Source organism: Salmo salar, chromosome ssa02, assembly GCF_905237065.1.
Source record: "Salmo salar chromosome ssa02, Ssal_v3.1, whole genome shotgun sequence".
NCBI lineage: Eukaryota > Metazoa > Chordata > Actinopteri > Salmoniformes > Salmonidae > Salmo > Salmo salar.
Genome location: NC_059443.1, coordinates 36759589 through 36781404, shown reverse-complemented (window position 1 = coordinate 36781404; position 21816 = coordinate 36759589). Strand labels below are relative to the sequence as shown.

Sequence of the window (21816 nt, the reverse complement as noted above, 5' to 3'; positions counted from 1 at the left end):
ACTGTATTAACTATGGCTGAAGCAACAGCTTGCTATCTTAAGTGATTTAAACGCTAGGTATAGAATGCCAAAGGCATTTTTCTTACATAGAAAGTAGGCTATATTATTTATATGTTATTATTGTTATTTTTACATTTTATTCGTTGTAAATGTAATTATTGTTCTTTTTAAATATGTGTGTGTGTGTGTTATCTTTGCAATACAAAAGCCTTTTAACAAGTTTGTCTCGTATAGCAGTTTTTTATTGTCTTTTCAACAGACATTGATGGATATGAAACAATGAAGAGGTTATTTTATCGCTTGTTTGGTTAACCGTGGATGTAATGTTAGGCTATGATAAGCGGTGCTGTAATTGATTTGATACTTGATGTTGTGCTCTGAGACCAGGTTGGATACCAACACTACAAACCACTGCCTAGGAAGCCTGTATAGTTTTATATTATCCGGCAGGACCAATTTGAGAGTTTGGACAAAATAATGATCCGTTTGCCATGCACCATTGTTAAAAAAAAGAGGCTATGCGCACCCTCAAACAAATGTATCTTATGAACATGCAATGTTTTATATTATCAGTCGTTTTTCTTGACACCCAAACATGTGGCGTGTAGATATGAAAATGAATGAGTGTGAACGCTCTCCTGGCAGTCGGCTCCTATGTGCTACTCCCGCGTCGAGCTCCCTGGAGACCCTGGAGAGCGCGCCGGGAGGAGAGCGCGCCGGGAGAAGAGCGTTGGAAAAACCAAAGTGGGGCACGAGACAAGCTGCGCCACAGCTGGCAAATCATCGATTTGAGCATCAGAAACGGGGAGGGGCGGTTCGTTTACCTGCCACCCTTTCAAAGAAACCCTCCTCTCATGCCGCTACTCAAATCTAGCACACTCGCGCAGCACACGTTGCTCGCATTTGCGCTCAATTCTGGCTCTCCGAAGTTCAGCTTTGCGCAGTCTTTGCGAGTGCAGTTTTGACAGCTCGTGTGTCCCTCTCAACCGTAGGAATTTCCCGAGCAGTTTTGGATCCGTCAAGGTGGAGCAGTCTCTATTAGAATTCTGAACTTTTGATGGAAAACAAGAGGCTTCACGGTAACTGCTAACTTTGAAGGTATTGCTAAATGTTCTCCTGAATTCATTTTTTTCTCTTTCAATTCAACAGAACCTGCTTATTTTTGCTATTTGCTATTTTGTAGGCTACGGACAGACTGGAATGTCCACCTATTTTAAAAATGTAGGTGTGATCCTTGAATGAACGGAAGTAGACTTTGACAGTAAGCGTTTAAGTCAGTTGACCAACAGTTTTCAGACCCTTCTCGATAACCGACCTAAAGGCCAAAATGCATCTAAATATAGGCACATTTATGTCTTCTATTTAGAGAAGACAATCTCTACGTTCTGAGTGCATGATTTATGATAGGCTAAAGATGAAATACTACAATAGGCTATAATATGTAAATGTCTATACTTTTGTGTCGCGTTTAGTTCAGTTGTAAATAATAACTCGGCATATTCCAGACTTAATAGGCACCCATGAATGAGGTTAAACCGATTCATGTATATTGCTCATCTTGAGGGAACGCATCTTCCTTATCTTTTCAGTTCCGTGATGTAGCCTATAGGCTACCTGCAAACTTGGCTAGAAAAATGCATTACATGACCAGTATTTGTTTTGAGTGATGTCTTGGAATAACCACAATAGAAAAACATTAGCCACCTTTATTGTTATACAACTGTATATAGGCATAGATAACAGTGTCTTTGACAAAAAACATTTTTTTTTGTCGCGTCAATTGTTTGACATGCTGTTAGATTAATTTAATACATTCTGAACGTGACAGTTTGCATCACGTGTTAATAACAAGTAGACTAAGTAGTCTATTACCCTATACCAACAGGCCATGATAGCCCCCCCCCCCTTTTTGTCAATGGTCAATGGGTGTTTTATGAAGTCAAGTGATAATCGTTCAAACTTGAGTCTATGCTTATCTTATGACAGAACTCATACATTCCAATTAATCCATATAGTTTAAGATAGTTATCCAGATAACTTTACATTTTCCAGGATTCAAACAATAGGTGATCTTTAATCGTCAGAGAACATAGTTATTATACCCTACTACTTATATATCTACCGCTTAACTTTATTAAAAATTGCTTTATAATAGCTTCATAATCAAATGCCTTGTAGCCTAATGGAACTCAAATAATAAATAAAGTGGACTGCGAACATATTGAATATCCCCTTTTGCAATGGTTGAGTTGACAACATGAATTGCAACTGATAGTGAGCATACTGGGTAAAAGTAGTAACGATGGCCTGGAGTTTTTTTCTAATTGAGGTTTTTGTAATTGTGCTGATACGGTGTTTTCATTAAGATCCAGATGAGTGTGTGTGTAAGGGCAGTTATGGGAAGTTGTAGTGTGCCATTGTGAGATTGTGTGGGCATAGTTGTGTTGTGGTTTTGTTCAGGTTCGACAGTCTCTTTCATATATCTCAGTACGGCTTGGATTCTTGACATGCCATAATCACTAGCATTGCTGCTGACTTAGATTCATCTGATCTGATTCACTGATCACCAATAGGTAAACAAGCTGTCTATTGTCTCAGCCCTGAAATATGTTATGGTATCTTTATATCAGCTAATATTAGTAAAATAATGCTAATTGGAAAATATTTATTTATTAAAACAATTATTCCACAGGGACATTAGGTAAAATCAGCATGATATGGGGAATTGCATTTACCATAGTTATGTTTAAAGTATTCTTTTACAGGAGCAAAAGTTTGTATGTCTAATATTTCTAACTAGCCTATGCAATATGTTATAGAAGAAGTTGATTAGACTAATCTAGAGCGTAAACATTTTTCTTTCCACTGCTGACTGTGTGCTGAGAGTGTGATAGTCCTGTAACACTGAGAGTGTGATAGTTCTGTATGCTGAGAGTGTGATAGTTCTGTAACACTGAGAGTGTGATAGTTCTGTATGCTGAGAGTGTGATAGTTCTGTATGCTGAGAGTGTGATAGTCCTGTATGCTGAGAGTGTGATAGTCCTGTAACACTGAGAGTGTGATAGTCATGTATGCTGAGAGTGTGATAGCCCTGTATGCTGAGAGTGTGATAGTCCTGTATGCTGAGAGTGTGATAGTCCTGTATGCTGAGAGTGTGATAGTCCTGTATGCTGAGAGTGTGATAGTCCTGTATGCTGAGAGTGTGATAGTCCTGTGTGCTGAGAGTGTGATAGCCCTGTATGCTGAGAGTGTGATAGTCCTGTATGCTGAGAGTGTGATAGTCCTGTGTGCTGAGAGTGTGATAGCCCTGTATGCTGAGAGTGTGATAGTCCTGTATGCTGAGAGTGTGATAGTCCTGTATGCTGAGAGTGTGATAGTCCTGTGTGCTGAGAGTGTGATAGTCCTGTATGCTGAGAGTGTGATAGTCCTGTGTGCTGAGAGTGTGATAGCCCTGTGTGCTGAGAGTGTGATAGCCCTGTATGCTGAGAGTGTGATAGTCCTGTATGCTGAGAGTGTGATAGTCCTGTATGCTGAGAGTGTGATAGTCCTGTGTGCTGAGAGTGTGATAGTCCTGTATGCTGAGAGTGTGATAGTCCTGTGTGCTGAGAGTGTGATAGCCCTGTATGCTGAGAGTGTGATAGTCCTGTATGCTGAGAGTGTGATAGTCCTGTGTGCTGAGAGTGTGATAGTCCTGTATGCTGAGAGTGTGATAGTCCTGTGTGCTGAGAGTGTGATAGTCCTGTATGCTGAGAGTGTGATAGTCCTGTGTGCTGAGAGTGTGATAGCCCTGTATGCTGAGAGTGTGATAGTCCTGTATGCTGAGAGTGTGATAGTCCTGTGTGCTGAGAGTGTGATAGCCCTGTATGCTGAGAGTGTGATAGTCCTGTATGCTGAGAGTGTGATAGTCCTGTATGCTGAGAGTGTGATAGTCCTGTGTGCTGAGAGTGTGATAGTCCTGTATGCTGAGAGTGTGATAGTCCTGTAACACTGAGAGTGTGATAGTTCTGTATGCTGAGAGTGTGATAGTTCTGTATGCTGAGAGTGTGATAGTCCTGTATGCTGAGAGTGTGATAGTCCTGTATGCTGAGAGTGTGATAGTCCTGTATGCTGAGAGTGTGATAGTCCTGTATGCTGAGAGTGTGATAGTCCTGTATGCTGAGAGTGTGATAGTCCTGTATGCTGAGAGTGTGATAGTCCTGTATGCTGAGAGTGTGACAGTCCTGTATGCTGAGAGTGTGACAGGCCTGTATGCTGAGAGTGTGATAGTCCCGTATGCTGAGAGTGTGATAGTCCTGTATGCTGAGAGTGTGATAGTTCTGTATGCTGAGAGTGTGATAGTCCTGTATGCTGAGAGTGTGATAGTCCTGTATGCTGAGAGTGTGATAGTCCTGTATGCTGAGAGTGTGATAGTTCTGTATGCTGAGAGTGTGATAGTCCTGTATGCTGAGAGTGTGATAGTCCTGTATGCTGAGAGTGTGATAGTGCTATAACGCTGAGAGTGTGATAGTCCTGTAACGCTGAGAGTGTGATAGTCCTGTAACGCTGAGAGTGTGATAGTCCTGTAACGCTGAGAGTGTGATAGTCCTGTATGCTGAGAGTGTGATAGTCCTGTATGCTGAGAGTGTGATAATCCTGTATGCTGAGAGTGTGATAGGCCTGTATGCTGAGAGTGTGATAGTCCTGTATGCTGAGAGTGTGATAGTCCTGTATGCTGAGTGTGATAGTCCTGTATGCTGAGAGTGTGATAGTCCTGTATGCTGAGAGTGTGATAGTCCTGTATGCTGAGTGTGATAGTCCTGTATGCTGAGAGTGTGATAGTCCTGTATGCTGAGAGTGTGATAGTCCTGTATGCTGAGAGTGTGATAGTTCTGTATGCTGAGAGTGTGATAGTCCTGTATGCTGAGAGTGTGATTGTCCTGTATGCTGAGAGTGTGATAGCCCTGTGTGCTGAGTGTGATAGTCCTGTATGCTGAGTGTGATAGTCCTGTATGCTGAGTGTGATAGTCCTGTATGCTGAGTGTGATAGTCCTGTATGCTGAGAGTGTGATAGCCCTGTAACACTGAGAGTGTGATAGTCCTGTGTGCTGAGTGTGATAGTCCTGTATGCTGAGAGTGTGACAGTCCTGTAACACTGAGAGTGTGATAGTCCTGTATGCTGAGTGTGATAGTCCTGTATGCTGAGAGTGTGATAGTCCTGTATGCTGAGAGTGTGATAGTCCTGTATGCTGAGAGTGTGATAGTCCTGTATGCTGAGAGTGTGATAGTCCTGTAACGCTGAGAGTGTGATAGTCCTGTATGCTGAGAGTGTGATAGTCCTGTATGCTGAGAGTGTGATAGTTCTGTATGCTGAGAGTGTGATAGCTCTGTATGCTGAGAGTGTGATAGTCCTGTATGCTGAGAGTGTGATAGTCCTGTATTCTGAGAGTGTGATAGTTCTGTATGCTGAGAGTGTGATAGTCCCGCATGCTGAGAGTGACAGTCCTGTAGGCTGAGAGTGTGATAGTCCTGTATGCTGAGAGTGTGATAGTCCTGTATGCTGAGAGTGTGATAGTTCTGTATGCTGAGAGTGTGATAGCTCTGTATGCTGAGAGTGTGATAGTCCTGTATGCTGAGAGTGTGATAGTCCTGTATGCTGAGAGTGTGATAGTCCTGTATGCTGAGAGTGTGATAGTCCTGTATGCTGAGAGTGTGATAGTCCTGCATGCTGAGAGTGTGACAGTCCTGTATGCTGAGAGTGTGATAGTCCTGTATGCTGAGAGTGTGATAGTCCTGTATGCTGCGAGTGTGATAGTCCTGTATGCTGAGAGTGTGATAGTCCTGCCATAAGTAGTGCTCATGCATTTTTTAAGATGTCAAAGTGGCACAAGCTGGAGAAAACCAGGTTATGGTTTTAATAGAGGTGATTGTATCTTGTCAAATCTCACCGTTTGAGGAGCTGTTGTGGTTAATCTGGTCACTATTTCACAGAACAATGTCACAGCCCATTTCCTGTTTGAGCGACCGTGTCACTTCTTGTAAGTCCTGTTTAAGATGAAAGACTGAACGTTGAGCGCTGCTGTTAGCCCTCTCAGTCTCACTTTCTACTTACTAAAACCAGTCTTAACACTTAGCTAGCCGTTGTGAAAGTGGCACACACACACACACACACACAAACACACACACACACACAAACACACACACACACACTCCTTGATCTTTTACCCAAATCTGTTACTTAACCTTATTTGACAGGAACGACACAAGTCAGATGGTGACCACAGTGCTAACAGTCCAGATACCTAACAGGACACAGATCCAATAGTCATGCTCAGAAGAAGCCTATCATTGTGCCATAAAGGTTTCATGTTCACATACCCTTTGCAAATTCCTTTGACATGTAATAATGACCATAAGGCGATCAATTATCAAGAATAAAAGCAGCAGAAATACCAAGACATTTAACTGCCTGTCTTTGCCTATAGATGTTTTTGAGGTTATCAAAAGTCGGGTTATATTTGTCAGGGCACCAAAGTGAAAGTAGTGTGCGTCTTTGTTATTGACTGCTCTGTACTAGCAGGAAATCAACCTACTGTTTGAGAACTGTTAGAAACACACCTAGGGGATCGCTCCCTCTCCTCTCCACCCTACTCATCTTGGTGGCACTTTTGCCTCACATCTCCAATAATTGCCACTTCATTTGTCAGGTCGCTCTAGCATACGGGAGAAGATTCTGAGGAAGCGGAGGCTTTGCAGGCTCAACTGAACGTTGGCTGCTGCTCCTAACATACAGTACAGAAGACAGGAGTAGGGTGTGAAACTCATAGTGCTCTTTCAGATGAGGTCCCCACAGCAGTTAAACAGCAGTTGTGGTAAGGGATGTAGGGTTGGAAGTACACAGTAATAGATACTAACGTGCATAATAGGTGGGCGAGAGGAAACAACGTCTTCAGTTCATGTATTGACCCTAAGAGACCAATTAGGCAGTACAGTACATCATAGAGCTTTCCTCTATGCTACTGATGTGGAACTTCTCCTCAAGAACACATGATAAAAGCTCAATGACACTCAACAATACTGACGTTTGAAACTGAATTATTCACTCAAGCTTCTTGCAGTTGTAGCTTGTTTTTGAAGAAGAAGAAAAAAAAGATGTTGACGCTAAATGATAAAACCTCCAGACTTTTGCGGCTAAACGATGGCTTCAGGTTAGGGTGTAGCTAACAGTCTGGGGCTTCTTCAAAATACCTCCTACGAAGATCTCTACATTATTCAAATTCATACGGCCAAGTACTTGGAGAGTTTAGAGTTGGGTTGTGTCTCGCTGTGCTGAGACTGATATCTAGGGTAAAACCATTAATCGTCTTTACCACCCTCGATAATTAGCACTGTAGAAATAACAGCTCAGCAAACAGTGAAATTATACCTGTGGTAGGGAGCAGAGTAAATACTTGCTTAGCTGCCAGCAAATGCATTTATTAGACTGTCGCCAGTAAATAAGAGGCCTGTCTCGTTTTTTTAATGTGTGGCTCTTTGGGGATTCCACCTCCTAGGAAATAGGTCTGTTATGATTGCTAATAGAGAACAAAGGTAACAATGAATCTGAGACTTTTTGATGACATGCTGCAACCAGTTGGGGAAAAGGGTCTTTGTCTTAATAGGGATTGTTTACACATTCCAGGGCTCAGTGTCAAAAATGTAAAAAGGCCTGACAATTACAGACATACCACCCTGGATGCGCGCTTGTATGCAACTGCAGAGTTACAGCACATTTTGCCATGATCAGAGACTCCTTTAAAAGGGGGATATGTTGCCCCAGCATGTTGAAAACAATTTATTTTGGCATATGCTTTGCATACTGTTGATCCAGATTCCTTGGCTTAACGATAAAAGCTTGCATTGTTTCTGGTCCTCACAATCAGCACTGTTCGGTTGAATGGGGAGCCTGTCTTTCCACAGAGATAAATAACCAAAGTCTGTCATGTCGATTCTGTCACGGTTTGGCAAAATGACATTTCTGTAAAAAATGGAATAGCAATTGTTTGCATGCTTCACGGCACCATAACAAACACAATTTGAAATACATGTTGACTGATACCTTGAACTTTTTAGAATTCAAATCACCTTATTTCAGGCCCAGCATATGTTTTGATTTCTTGAAAAAATGTGATTGTGTTTTATTTTTATGCTTGTCATTATCCAATCTGTGTAGGTTTTCCTGAATCCTTTGTTCAGATAATGCAACAAAAAAGGAATCGAGTGCTTTGGTGGAATTCGCATCCTGCTAAGATCAGGTTGTTAATACCCACCCACATACTCCGATGAAACAATTTCAACCGATACTGTATTCTCTTGTACACACTAACACAACCTCAACCATTCCCTTGTCAAATGTTTTGTACAGTGGTGGATGAATCCTTTGACTGCAGATTAAATGTGCAGAGGAAAATATGTAGATAATACTGCATTGACAAGTTTGCACTCCTTATCCAATTGCTCCCACCCAGGCATATGGAATGGTTTGCTCAGTAGCCTTTCTGTGTACTGGGCATAGTAAAAATTCCTATCACCTGCCCACATTCACTTAACCCTCTTAAGAGTTCTCCTGCACCAACCATAGTTTTGTCCTTTCAAGTGTCCTCCACAGCAGAGTATATGGCATCCTTTGCACCATCTTTAGCCTCCCCCTCACTGTGTAGCTTAACAACAAAGTGTGGACAAAGCCATCTTCAGTGTCGCTTTCCGAAACACACAACCCTGTCTCTCTAGCTATTAATTGTTGATGTCTTGCAATCCACGAGGCAGAAATTAGAGTTGTAATTATTCAGTCATGTGATGAGCACTGGCCCTGCAACCAGTGACAGAAAAGTCATTTCCAAGGCCCTGAAACTGATGCTTGTTGATTGTTCTATGACTAATTTGTTTTATAATTCGATAAAAGCGAAGGGGGATAAACAAGCCGATACAGGGTCCTCTCACCAGTCTCGGGGACACAATCATTTGTTTTGAATCATTAATAAAGATTACTGTGGGCAGACTAAAACGAGTCCAGCTCTGGCCCTGTGTTAATCATGGCCCGGTCGTCGTCGTGGCACCACTGTCGCTACGGCTGCTGTGGCTCGGGACAGTGGTCTTGACCTTACACAGTGGTCTTGACCTTATGATTCATATAGGCCCAGACAGACCCAGAGCCGAGACCAGCTCACTCTCGGATACTGAGAAACCTGTGTTTCCGTGTGTGGGGGAACAGTGCACACCACACATCTTCCTAGTGGTGGGCGTCAGAGGTCCGTTCTGTGAGGCAAAATGGTATATTTTGTAAGAGCGCGCGGCTTCTCAAAATCGTCACCGTCTCATTTCTGTTTACTCTTTGATGCCGGCATCTACGACTTGACGCATACTGTGAGGCCTGTTCAGAGGAAAGTGAAAAGGTCTTCCAGTAAGTGAGCGGGGACGTCGTCCAGTTCTACTTTGGCCATTGGTGTTCATTTGAATCTCACTCTCCTTCTCCGATGATGACACAACACTGACAAATCAGAATTGTACCTTCTTTCACTTTTAATTCAAAACCATACTGACTATGAGGCCCTAATAGAGAGCCTACAACTCGTTCAGTTTAAAGAACACTATCCATTGCTGATATGGAATATCTTTCAGATTCAGGTTCACTGCTTAACGACTGAGTAATCAAAGGATCTCTCAGTTTCTCACTAATGTCTTTTTAGTAATAGTTCATTTTTATATGTGGCACACCATGCTGTACTGCTGGAAATGTCCCTTCAACTAAAACAATTTGCACCGGACACTATCCTCTTCAAGTTTTCATGTGACTTTGGTAATTGGTTTGCTGTCTACACACTCTAAATGCAAACACACTCTTGCAAATACCTACTACTGTATAAACAATATCTCATTAGTGGAGAGGGAATTTGTGCATGTACTATAATAATGCTTTAACACATTCACACCAATATTAATAATACACAGATTATTGAATTCCTCATTGGCTTGTTAGTGCCTTCTTTTTTTGTGTGCTTTCATATATCCCAGATCCTACACAGCAAGCTGAGGTCTGCACTGACAGCATTACCCCATGCTGTTAGTATTCACACACTGCTAAGACGCAGACAGACTCATTTGTATTAGATAATCCAAATAATCGTATTTATGCCCATTAAAGTGGTGAGCATGAAGACATCACAACACCTACATACTGTGTGTGATGACGCGTCCGGCGTCTGGGACAACAAAGAAACCACGTCGTCCTAGACGCTAAGCCAATATTGCAGCGTTCGCTCATGCCACTTTCTTTTGCAGGATCTTAACATGTTAAAGAGTAGATTATAAACTGGTTGTTAAAACTGACCTTGTACTTATTTTCTCTCCGTTACTTAACAAGGGACTTCATGATCATTTTATGTGATGGTATAGTGAGGGTCAAAGAAGGGGCTACAATATTGCAATAATAACTGTCAAGTTATATAATATGGTGGTGCAAAAGATGGCAAAGCTGACAGCACAATAGAAGGGTTCGTGAGTAGGTGTTGTAAAATATTGTAACTAAATCACACGGCTCAAGTATTACACTATTTAACAGAGATACATCTTTAAAGACATTCATTATGTTGACGTCGTTTATTTTATTGAAGATGTGCATGTCACTGCCTCATAATAAAGAGCTCAGCTGTAACATCACCCATCTCTTACAAACATGTAATAACACATACGCCTTGGCCCTGGTAAATCTATCACAATAGTGTGTTTGTAATCAGCTGGTATTGATAGAGGCCTTTCAGTGTGAAAAATATTTTATTCTCCCTGATACAAAAACCTATATGTTAATTGATAATCAGTACTGTTGATTCAGTGGTGTTGTCAGTGCAAATCTGTGCCCTTCTGGATGTCAGAGGGTTTTCACAGCCATGTTGGTGCCAACGTCGCTGGCAGTGGCAGCACCTGTTGGCAATGCCAGAACCTGGCTGGCAGGGTAATCAATGCTCTCTGATGGTCTCCCACAATCACAGTGGAAATGACAGCGGCTGCTTGCGTCACGGCAGATAACAATTTGCCCGACAATAGCTCGCATTCGCTGTTATTTCTATTTCCATGCCCACTCTGACAGATATGAAAACGTACACCCAACCAAATGTACAGCGAGCGTCATGTATTGTCTCTCACAACTATTTTGATAATAAACATTTCGATGTATTTAGCTTTGAATTTTCCCAATGTGTTAAATAAAACTTTGACCCTGCTATTACAGGTGATATCATGTGAAATGAGCAACGGATTTGACCCAAAAAAGATTGATAGTTGTTCTTGCACATTTTACTACATCACCAGTAGTAACACTGTAGTAACATAGTAATAGCCCCAGAATATTGCGTTGTCCTTTTCATCTTTATTATCATGCACCTTACTTGATTAACACAAGGTAATACTGCAGTACTCTGTTGATGAATGCAGTATGAATTTGGCAGTTTAGCCAGTTTTCACATCTCTGTACAACCCAACAGTTTCTAGATAGGCTACTAAGTTTATTGAATTGTGACATACACCCGACTAGTTTGAACCTTAGACAGTAAGGTTTTAACATTGGAGCATACAGTATGCGTTTCCTGTGACAGGCCACAGACATGGGACAGCATCACTTACCGGCAGCACAGACTCACTGCTTTGAAAGCGACTGACATTGAGCTCGGTGTTGTTGTTTACTCAAGACAGTGTTCTACCTCAACTTGATACCGCCTACTCTTACCTTGCTCTGTTTAAATTCCGGCTCAAACGTTTTTCAACAATACATTCATTGGGAATACAGTGGCTCGGGTGCTCTTTCTATCAAAAAACATCAAACACTCACATTTGTATACGATAAAGAGGTCACCTGCTGTATCAATCCTTATAAAGCTTGAACACGATAAAGTATTACCTTCTTGGCTTAAAACTCCGTAAACAGGTATGAACTAAGAGTTTCCCTGAGCTCAAGATGTCTCACCTCTAGGAATCATCTCTCAGGAATTTAAGAGAAACCCACTTTTGAAGAGTTGGACTTTTTATGACAAATCTTTTCCCCTCACATATTTCCTTCTGCTCGCCTCTATGTGTGTTATTGACAAAACAACCATTTTTTTTTGTTGTGTGGGAGGAGATTTATGATTTGGCTTACATTTCTGGGAGCTATAGGCCTTACCATGGTTTATGATTAAATACTACAATATATATACAACATTTTGTTTCTATATGTAGCATTTCCTCTGTGTTTGAACAAAGAGGTAGGCAATCACTGCACATATAGAGTTTGTGTTTATGGTTTGCCAGGTATTAATGCATCCTGTTTTGGTTGGTTTCCTTTTTAGCTTTTTTTTCTGAATCTGGACTGCCTTGTTTTCATGTTGTGTTGACAACATGCCTGATATACTGTACCTAATATCTTGGTCTGTCTCTGCAAGTATTTACACCCACATTTGTTTTTGTTTATTGTCCCCTGCTGACAATCATTTCATGTAGAATAGTGTTTTATCCCAGGGTATGCAGGATAACTGTAATGATTTACGTTCTTTGATTCTGTGTGACAATTGATGTTATCTCTACGTTGTTTGTACAGACGGATGTTTTATAGCAGTGCTGTGCTGTGCACATTCCCATTTGAGCAAGAATAATTGTGTTGTGATGTATATAGTAATAGACAGTAACATTGCTTTCCGTTATAGACAATACTTAGTTCAACAGAAGTTGTAAGGCACCTGCCTTGACAGTGATGCCCTTGAGGTGCGCCTCTAGGGTCTTGGGAAGGTCACACTCACTCTCTCCCAGTCCCCCCTCTCTCGAGGTTAGGACAGTGCCATATTTGTGGTCAGGGAAAGTCAGTACCGTAATCCAATCTTTTTAGTAGTAGATGATTGGCTATGCTCTCTATGTTGTCACCTGTGTGTAGGGCTGCTCGTAGCATGTGTGCAATGAATGCACTGTGTACATAAGCTATTTAGAAAGGCACCACAACAGCATTTGCTCACCACCCTCTACTTCTATGATGTGTGCTGTAGCAATAAGACATCTTCAGCCGGTGAGGCACCTCTAAGTGATATGCAAACACATTTAACAGGCTTGTGTTCACACCTAACAGATTTCATCTCTCTTCAATAATCCTAATATCGGATCCTGGCATTATTATTGAAGGTTATTATTCATCTTATTATGGGAAAAGTTCAGGAAAATAATAGTAACCATGTAATAAACAAACAGCCTATTATAATTCGGGATACCAATTTTGTTTGTTTGTTTATTTATTTGTATGCACAATAAGAATAGCTTACGGGTCGAGTAGGCTACTCAGGACTGACGTAGATCAATAGTCAAAATGGCATGGGAGTTATTCCATTGTGCTCTCTCAGATAGCGTTTCAGTGATGCGCGGTTTATATCGGCCTATTTTAACAATTTCCACATGGTCCTCCTGTAGCCTATATAATGTCCATTCGCATAGCATCTCGAATATGTATAGCCTATGCGCGCCTCTGTGTATGTGCATGTGTGTGTGTGTGTGTGTTATTCAGTAATAAATGCAGAACCGCCTCACTCTAATCAAGCTGATTAAAAATTCCTGCGCGCACAGCCGGAAATCGCACCATCCTCTGTTTTCTTTGCACTTTTTACTTTATTTTAGGTTCTACACTCCGCCAGGACATCGGCTGTCGCGAGTGGCTGCCTTCAACACTCGACATGCGGGTTAAATCGTCTTGTTTTAGGGGTGTTTTCTTTTGAAATGAGGAGGAGAAAGGGAAAGCACAGGCAGCACCAGCAAGGGGAGTGATGAGTCAATACAACTCATAATTTAATGGGGACACAGAAGGGGAAAGCGAGAAAGAAAGAAGAGCTCCCGTCCGGACGCAAATCAAACCAACAGAACGAACACATATCGCAAGCAGCTGTTATGCATCCATAGCAAGCCTTAACTCGACATTGGAAAGTAAATCGCACTTTTTAACATGGGTGTGCATATCGTTGCGCCATCGTCTCTACATGAGATAGCAGATCATTGTCGATAAAAAAAAAAATTCTAGAGAAGCCGAATTTATTGAATACACGTTCTTTTTGTATGCGTTTATACATCAGGATTGTTCGCGACTGGTAGAAATAACAGATTTCAGCACCGCTTATCACTATCCGATGTTCTATTCACGACTGAGCAAATAATTCGATTTATTTAGGCTATACTGTACAGACTTAATTCCTTACCAATGTTATCGTATCCCAGTCTGTCTCGACGTCTTCTTTTATATAAATTTGGGTTGCTCTTTTGTATATCAACCTTTCATCTCTCAAAAGAAGAACACATTTCTGTAGAGGACCTATCATTTAAACCTAGAAAGCATCAGACATTGAAGTTTTCTTTCCCTTGACAAAACTTGAAGAAGGCAACGTTCACCAAGACTGCATTATATGCTTTCGAGTTTTGAAGTGCTGAGTTTCAGGTTGGTTTGCCCTAAATGTAACTTAACTTGTGTTTTGCACTGTTGCTTGTCTTTTTTAAAGGTCATTCAGAAATCCTGCCCTGGATCTCCACCATATCCGGGTCTGGATTCTGTTGCCCCTATTTAAACAATTAGTTGCTTCATTGCATATCATGAATGAGATAGTTCATGATCATTTCTGTGCTGGTGGGAAGGTGGGGGTACATTATTTTGACCTGTTCAGTTTTTGTTTAAATAGATATTTTGTAACTTTCTATTGCACAATGTAAACACTGTATAATAACCCACCTGAATGTAGCCTTATTTTTATTAAAAAAAATAAAACACCATAACAAATACTTATTCAAATGTTGCTAAAGCAAATGGTGTGCATTAGGTGTTTAACCCTGTCATTCAGTTGTGGAGAGACTGTCAAGGTGTTGATTGTGTGCTTCCTGCAGTCAGTGGCTGTGTATGTGGGTGGCAGGTAGCCTAGTGGTTAGAGTGTTGGGCCAGTAACCAAAAGGTTGCTGTATCGAATCCCCAAGCTGACAAAGTAAGAATCTGTCGTTCTGCCCCTGATCAAGGCAGTAAACCCACTGTTCCCTGGTAGGCTGCCTTTGTAGATAAGAATTTGTTCTTAACTGACTTGCCTGGTTTAAAATTAAAATGTGTTTTCAATAATCAGGTGTATCCAGCATGTCAGACTTCACCTCTGTCCATTCTTTTTTCTGTTTGCACTTTTCATTTCTGATAGGCTCAAAGGTATAAGCATTCTTTCCAATGGTACTGCTTTCATTTAGTTTTACCTCACATTTTGTAGTGTTCTCTTAAATTTAAAGAGCAATTTAAAGAGACCTCCCACAATTTTTCTTCCCCATATCATGTCCTTAGGCACATGTGATATCATAACAATGTTCTTCAGGTCCTTTGCCTTTTTATGCTTTTTTTCCGACAAAGCCTGTCTGGTAAATTCTTTTGGGGGGGAGTGCTGAAAGTGACTCAGGCTGAATATGTTTAGCTCTACTCTCTCGGCCTTCACTTCACTGTTGCAAGGCTTGTGGGCTTGTGCTGTGAACTGCAGTAATCATCGGAGTGGAATCTTTCTGCAAATTAATGTGTTTGCACAAAAATGGGCATGTTTGCCCACCATATGGGAATCCGTAGTGGGACAGACATACATAATACATGCTCTGAAAAATGGGAACATTACGATGGCACGAAACATTGTGAGTGCCAAGTAATGAAAGCACAAAATAGGCAGTTATTGTTGTAACTGTTATGTTTTTGTTATGTGCTTTTTCCCATAGATAGATGTTGATGTTGACAAGTTATCACCCGCTTTTTTCTAACCTTTTCAATGTGCAAACAATCAACCCTAAAAAGATCATTTGGCATACTTCATATCATGCATTTGAATATGATGTGCTTACTGTGTGAAGGCCTTACCTGTCCATGAACCCACTAATGTCCTGCCAGATAGTTAACACCCAGACTGTGTCCCTGTCTTATCTCCTCCCAGGTGATAGTGAGCAGAGGTGCTGAGAATGATGGACCATCTCAGTGAGGCGTGCCTGGGGAAGGAGAACTGTGATCTGGTCAACAGCATGGCTGACCGCGACTCCAAGGCCCCCCCAGCCAAGCTGGCCCGGCTGGAACAGAACGGCAGCCCCCTGGGCAGGGCCCGCCTGGGCAGCACGGGGGCCAAGCTGGCCGGGGTACCCTACAAACCCTCGGGACACCTCCTCAAGAACTGCCACAAGAGGGGTGAGTGACACTGGTCAGGGTGGTGTGTGTTTATGTGTGTAGGTGTGTGAGATAGCAAAATATAAACCCTCAGACACTTCAAAAGGACCCTCAATACAAGTAGGCCCAAATTATGGCCTGTGTGTGTTTGGCAAGATGGGAGAGAGGTGGAATGTTGTAAGTGTGTGTGTGTGTGTGTGTGCTGTCTGTGTTTACAATTATAATGTCTTCATGGTTCACAAGTGTCATGTTGTCATGGTTTTGTTTCCATCTTCCTGCGCAAACCGATTTAAATTTCCCTTAGTCATCTGAGTGCGCACACCCACACTTAGGCCTATCTACGAAGACCCATTGTTTATACCGAGGCCGTTTGAGAATTATTACTGTGTTATTCTGCAAAGCGCTGCATCACTGTTTCTCTCCTGTTGTTGTTTATTATAGAGAATGTAGGTCCCCCACTTAAGGGGCCTTTATTTTGAGATGATGACATAGCTTTTTTATATAACTACTGGCCTGGTCATTACATGAATAATGTTTTTATGTTATGAATTTTTGGGGCTAGATACGAGCATTCAGACCTGCAGATTTTCCTGAGTTTATTAGTGGTTGTCCGTTATGTCTCGTCTGTTTGTTCGGTGGCGTTTGTGGGGACTTTGGAACCATAGAATGTTGCGTTGAGTGTCTTGATGCGCTGTTACTCTTAGTTGGTTCCTATCTCATTTGTTGCAAAACACCAGCTGAGAAAGTTCCATTTTCCTCCCCAATCATCATCCTCAGGCCCTACATCACTCTGTCCTCGCGTTTTTCCGAACGTTCCAGCATATTTTTAGCCTTTTTCGAGAGGAAATTGTGAAATTTATCGAAGCGTCTGTTGCTAAAGTTTCGCATGGCCACAGTGGGCATTGTTTGAGCTGAATAATATTTACCATGGGTTTTTCTCCGCTCCATGAAAACAAAGGCTGTATTGATCCCCAAATGAACCTACACAGCAGTCTTTATTGTTAGATCTCTATCTATTAAAATCAGGGAAAGAAGCAGCGTTTCAGCACATTCCCTGGCATTTGCCCCGTTTATTGATTGTTTGTCAGAGATGTTTGCATCTTCAGGATGCTGGACATTAGAAATATGGTTCATTGCAACTGCTCAAACTCTATGAATAGTGTGCTGCATATCATCACCACTGAAGGCTATAGAGGAACATTTTAACCAAAAAAGTTATGATGTTCCGAAACTTAAGTCACCGAAACATCAAAAGACGTTTTTAACCCAAATGGTATAATTTGAAATTTGCACAGTGCAACATCTTTGGACAAGGATTCCTTGTTTTCTACCTAATAGCAGTGCAGTGTTTACACAGACTAGTAAACCTCAGGGTGCACTGGAGTGTTGGGAGTTGGAGCGGTGCATCATGGGAAGGTGATATGGGGTTGACAGCAGAGGCAGAAGCAGTCTAATGTGATCTGAGCCCCTTGACAATGAATCAACAGATCTCAGTCAAAAAGTGGTTAAAAGCTGAGATAGGCCAAGATTCATCTGAACAACGTTCAATTTATTTTGACTTTATTTCAAATCGAATAATGATATCATTAATAATGACTAAGGACATTGAAATCATTACTCTGATCATGATGTCATTGATCATGATTGAATAACTAAAATCACAGTACCACCACATCTGCTACCACTACTAGTCCTATCAATGTGAATAAGCCTAATAAGGAAATTCTAATAAAAAACAATGCAATATTTATCATTATGCTGTCACTGATAATACGAATGGCACTGGCATTCATTCATTCATGAATAGAGGTAGTCTGACTGTATCAGCTGTGTCTAAATGTAATATTAATCCCCCCATTGAAGGTCACCATTTGTCATGTCTGAGCCCCCGCTGTGTTGCTCTGTGTCTCTCCAGGCAACATGCTCCCTGTGTTCTGCGTGGTGGAGCATTACGAGAGCCCCATCGAGTTTGACAGCAAGGAGGAGCACGCCGAGTTTGTGCTCGTCAGGAAAGACATGCTGTTCAACCAGCTCATCGAGATGGCCCTTCTGTCACTGGGCTACTCGCACAGCTCGGCGGCACAGGCGAAAGGTAGGACTGGCAGAAGCCCCCACTCTATTGATGACTCGCTCACACACACATACACACATACACACACACACACACGCAGATACACAGACATACACACATACACATACAGTTGAAGTCGGAAGTTTACATACACTTAAGTTGGAGTCATAAAAACTCGTTCTTCAACCACTCCACAAATTTCTTGTTAACAAACTATAGTTTTGGCAAGTCGGTTAGGACATCTAGTTTGTGCATGACACAAGTAATTTTCCCAGCAATTATTTACAGACAAATTATTTCACTTATAATTCACTGTATCACAATTCCAGTGCGTCAGAAGTTTACATACACTAAGTTGACTGTGCCTTTAAACAGCTTGGAAAATTCCCGAAAATGATGTCATGGCTTTAGAAACTTCTGATAGGCTAATTGACATCATTTGAGTCAATTGGAGGAGTACCTGTGGATGTATTTCAAGGCCTACCTTCAAACTCAGTGCCGCTTTGCTTGACATCATGGGAAAATCAAAAGAAATCAGCCAAGACCTCCAAACCCCTGAAGGTACCTCGTTCATCTGTACAAACAATAGTACGCAAGTATAAACACCATGGGACCACGCAGCCGTCATACCACTCAGGAAGGAGACGCGTTCTGTCTCCTAGAGATGAACGTACTTTGGTGCGAAAAGTGCAAATCAATCCCAGAACAACAGCAAAGGACCTTGTGAAGATGCTGGAGGAAACGAGTACAAACGTATCTATATCCACAGTAAAACGAGTCCTATATCGACATAACCTGAAAGGCTGCTCAGCAAGGAAGAAGCCACTGCTCCAAAACCGCCATTAAAAAAGCCAGACTACGGTTTGCAACTGCACATGGGGACAAAGATCGTACTTTTTGGAGAAATGTCCTCTGGTCTGATGAAACAAAAATATAATTTTTGGCCCTAATGACCATCGTTATGTTTGGAAGAAAAAGGGGGATGCTTGCAAGCCAAAGAACACCATCCCAACCGTGAAGCACGGGGGTGGCAGCATCATGTTGTGGGGGTGCTTTGCTGCAAGAGGGACTGGTGCACTTCACAAAATAGATGGCATCATGAGGGAGGAAAATTATGTGGATATATTGAAGCAACATCTCATTACATCAGTCAGGAAGTTAAAGCTTGGTCACAAATGGGTCTTCCAAATGGACAATGACCCGACGCATACTTCCAAAGTTGTGGCAAAATGGCTTAACGACTACAAAGTCAAGGTATTGGCGTGGCCATCAGAAAGCCCTGACCTCAATCCTATAGAACATTTGTGGGCAGAACTGAAAACGCGTGTGTGAGCAAGAAGGCCTACAAACCTGACTCAGTTACACCAGCTCTGTCAGGAGGAATTCAAAATTCACCCAAAGAATTGTGGGAAGCTTTTGTAAGGCTACCCGAAACGTTTGATCCAGGTTAAACAATTTAAAGGCAGTGCTACCAAATACTAAATTGAGTTATGTAAACTTCTGACCCACTGGGAATGTGATGAAAGAAATAAAAGCTGAAATAAATAATTCTCTCTACTATTATTCTGACATTACACATTCTTAAAATAAAGTGGTGATCCTAACTGACCTAAGACAGGGAATTTTACTAGGATGAAATGTCAGGAATTGTGAAAAACTGAGTTTAAATGTATTTGGCTTAGGTGTATGTAAACTTCCGACTTCAACTGTATACACACACGTACAAACTCAGGCACGCACACACACACCCACACATGCACATGCCCGCTCTACGAACTATAGAACTGGCCCTGCTGTGATTTGGCTTCTCCCACAGCTTACCCCACACACACTTCCATCCATCCATCCATCCATCCATCCACACACACTCACACTCACACACACACACACACACACACACACACACACACACACACACACACACACACACACACACACACACACACACACACACACACTGCCCCCTCCCCCACTCTCCCACACACACACATCTGTCTTAGCTGTCCAGGCCTCCGATAGTTTCCCAGCTGATCTGAAGGCTCAGTAACGTAGGCCGACATTGATCCCAGACAGAGGATGTAACTACATGCCTCTCAGGAGTTCTCAGGGCTTCTCTCTGCTCTGTAAACCTCTAGCTAGAACATTCAGTGGAAGTGAAGGTGGGACCCGTTGCAGCTGACTGCAACTCTAACACACAGACCTGGGCTATTTCCAGGTGCCTCTGCCCTTTATTACAGGCTGGTCTATCATACAGCAACATTCTCTGTAGTAGGACATAGTGTAGGCTCAGATGTTTTCATGCCATTTATTGGTGGTGGGGGGGTGGGGGGGGGGGCTTACTGGGAAAAGAGATGTCAACCTTAATGTGACCTTGCTGGAAAAATATAGAATCAGTATTATTCTAAATGTTTATCTGAATGTGTCTAAACATGAGAACCATAACATTTACCATTTGATTGTGTTTGTGTTTCTCTTTCCATTGCAGGTCTCATTCAGGTGGGCAAGTGGAACCCGGTTCCACTGTCCTACGTGACGGACGCGCCGGACGCCACCGTGGCAGACATGCTGCAGGACGTGTACCATGTGGTCACGCTGAAAATTCAGCTGCACAGGTCAGTCTCCGCCCTATTGCCCAATCAACCCACCCACCCACACAACCACCCACCTAACCAACCACCCACCCAATGCCAGTCCAGTGAAGTATTCAACCACACCACCCACCTATGCCAGTCTAGTGTGGCATGCGTACCTAGTTAACTTGGGTTAAACACCCAACACATAGGCCTACCATTTGCTTTCCATGCTTCCACACTAACTCAAATTAGCATAATAGCCACAGACCTTGCAGCAGCCATAACAGCAAATACATAACTGGAATCCAGCCATACACCTGATAGTGATGGATGGGCTGGACGTAGCAATGGTAGCTATCCAGTCCATACAAAACCATGCATGGCAGTCAGGTTTGCTCATATCACCTACTGTAACACTGTACACACCATTTACGTTGACCACAGTCAATAGCCACACCAACAAGATCTCATAGTTTCCCTTCGAAATTCAACGTGTTATGGATGAACGTCTATTTTTGATGCTTTCATTATGTGTGGTTACAGGTTTTATTCCACATGGTTACAGGGTTAAAACAGAAACAACTCAAAGGTTAACAGTCTGGGCGTTAATAGTTAAGGTTAGCGCTATGGTTTGGGGAAGGCTTAACCTTTTACTGCAGTGGGTTAAATCAGGGTCACAAGAGTGTTTCTTGGTAGTCTTAAACAAATCTACTTTGAGTTTGCATCCCAATATCACACTTCATATACATCACAGAAGACTGAAATATACCAAAACCGTTTGACATAGAAACACAGATTTTTGGCGTAACAATTATGTTTATTAATTATGAAATTATGAAAAATATTTATACCATTCTACTTATGAGGCCACTATTTCATTTGACTGCAGGAAAGGGCTACAACAAAATAATAAAAAACCATACAATATTACCATCAGGTATCATCCGTATTCACAGTGTTCTCAAGGCTTGCTAGAGCATTGTGAAATGCAGTAGCACAGT

General features: G+C 41.9%; 1 protein-coding gene across 9 annotated transcripts in view; it reads left to right on the top strand.

The window, feature by feature from the left end:
• Window positions 1-805: 805 nt before the first annotated feature.
• LOC106582030 (DNA-binding protein SATB1) overlaps window positions 806-21816 on the top strand; it is a 58802-nt gene continuing 37791 nt past the window's right edge. For 4 of the 9 annotated variants that reach the window (XM_014164722.2, XM_014164730.2, XM_014164726.2 and 1 more), the window contains exons 1-4: window positions 13477-14446; window positions 15948-16192; window positions 18087-18263; window positions 20728-20854. In XM_014164722.2, the coding sequence (XP_014020197.2) occupies window positions 15973-16192; window positions 18087-18263; window positions 20728-20854 (524 nt within the window). In that variant the 5' untranslated portion in view covers window positions 13477-14446; window positions 15948-15972. Of the gene's footprint in view, window positions 1099-13475; window positions 14447-15947; window positions 16193-18086; window positions 18264-20727; window positions 20855-21816 lie in introns of those variants that run through there. The other 5 variants (XM_045703283.1, XM_014164745.2, XM_014164707.2 and 2 more) reach the window with 4 other exon arrangements.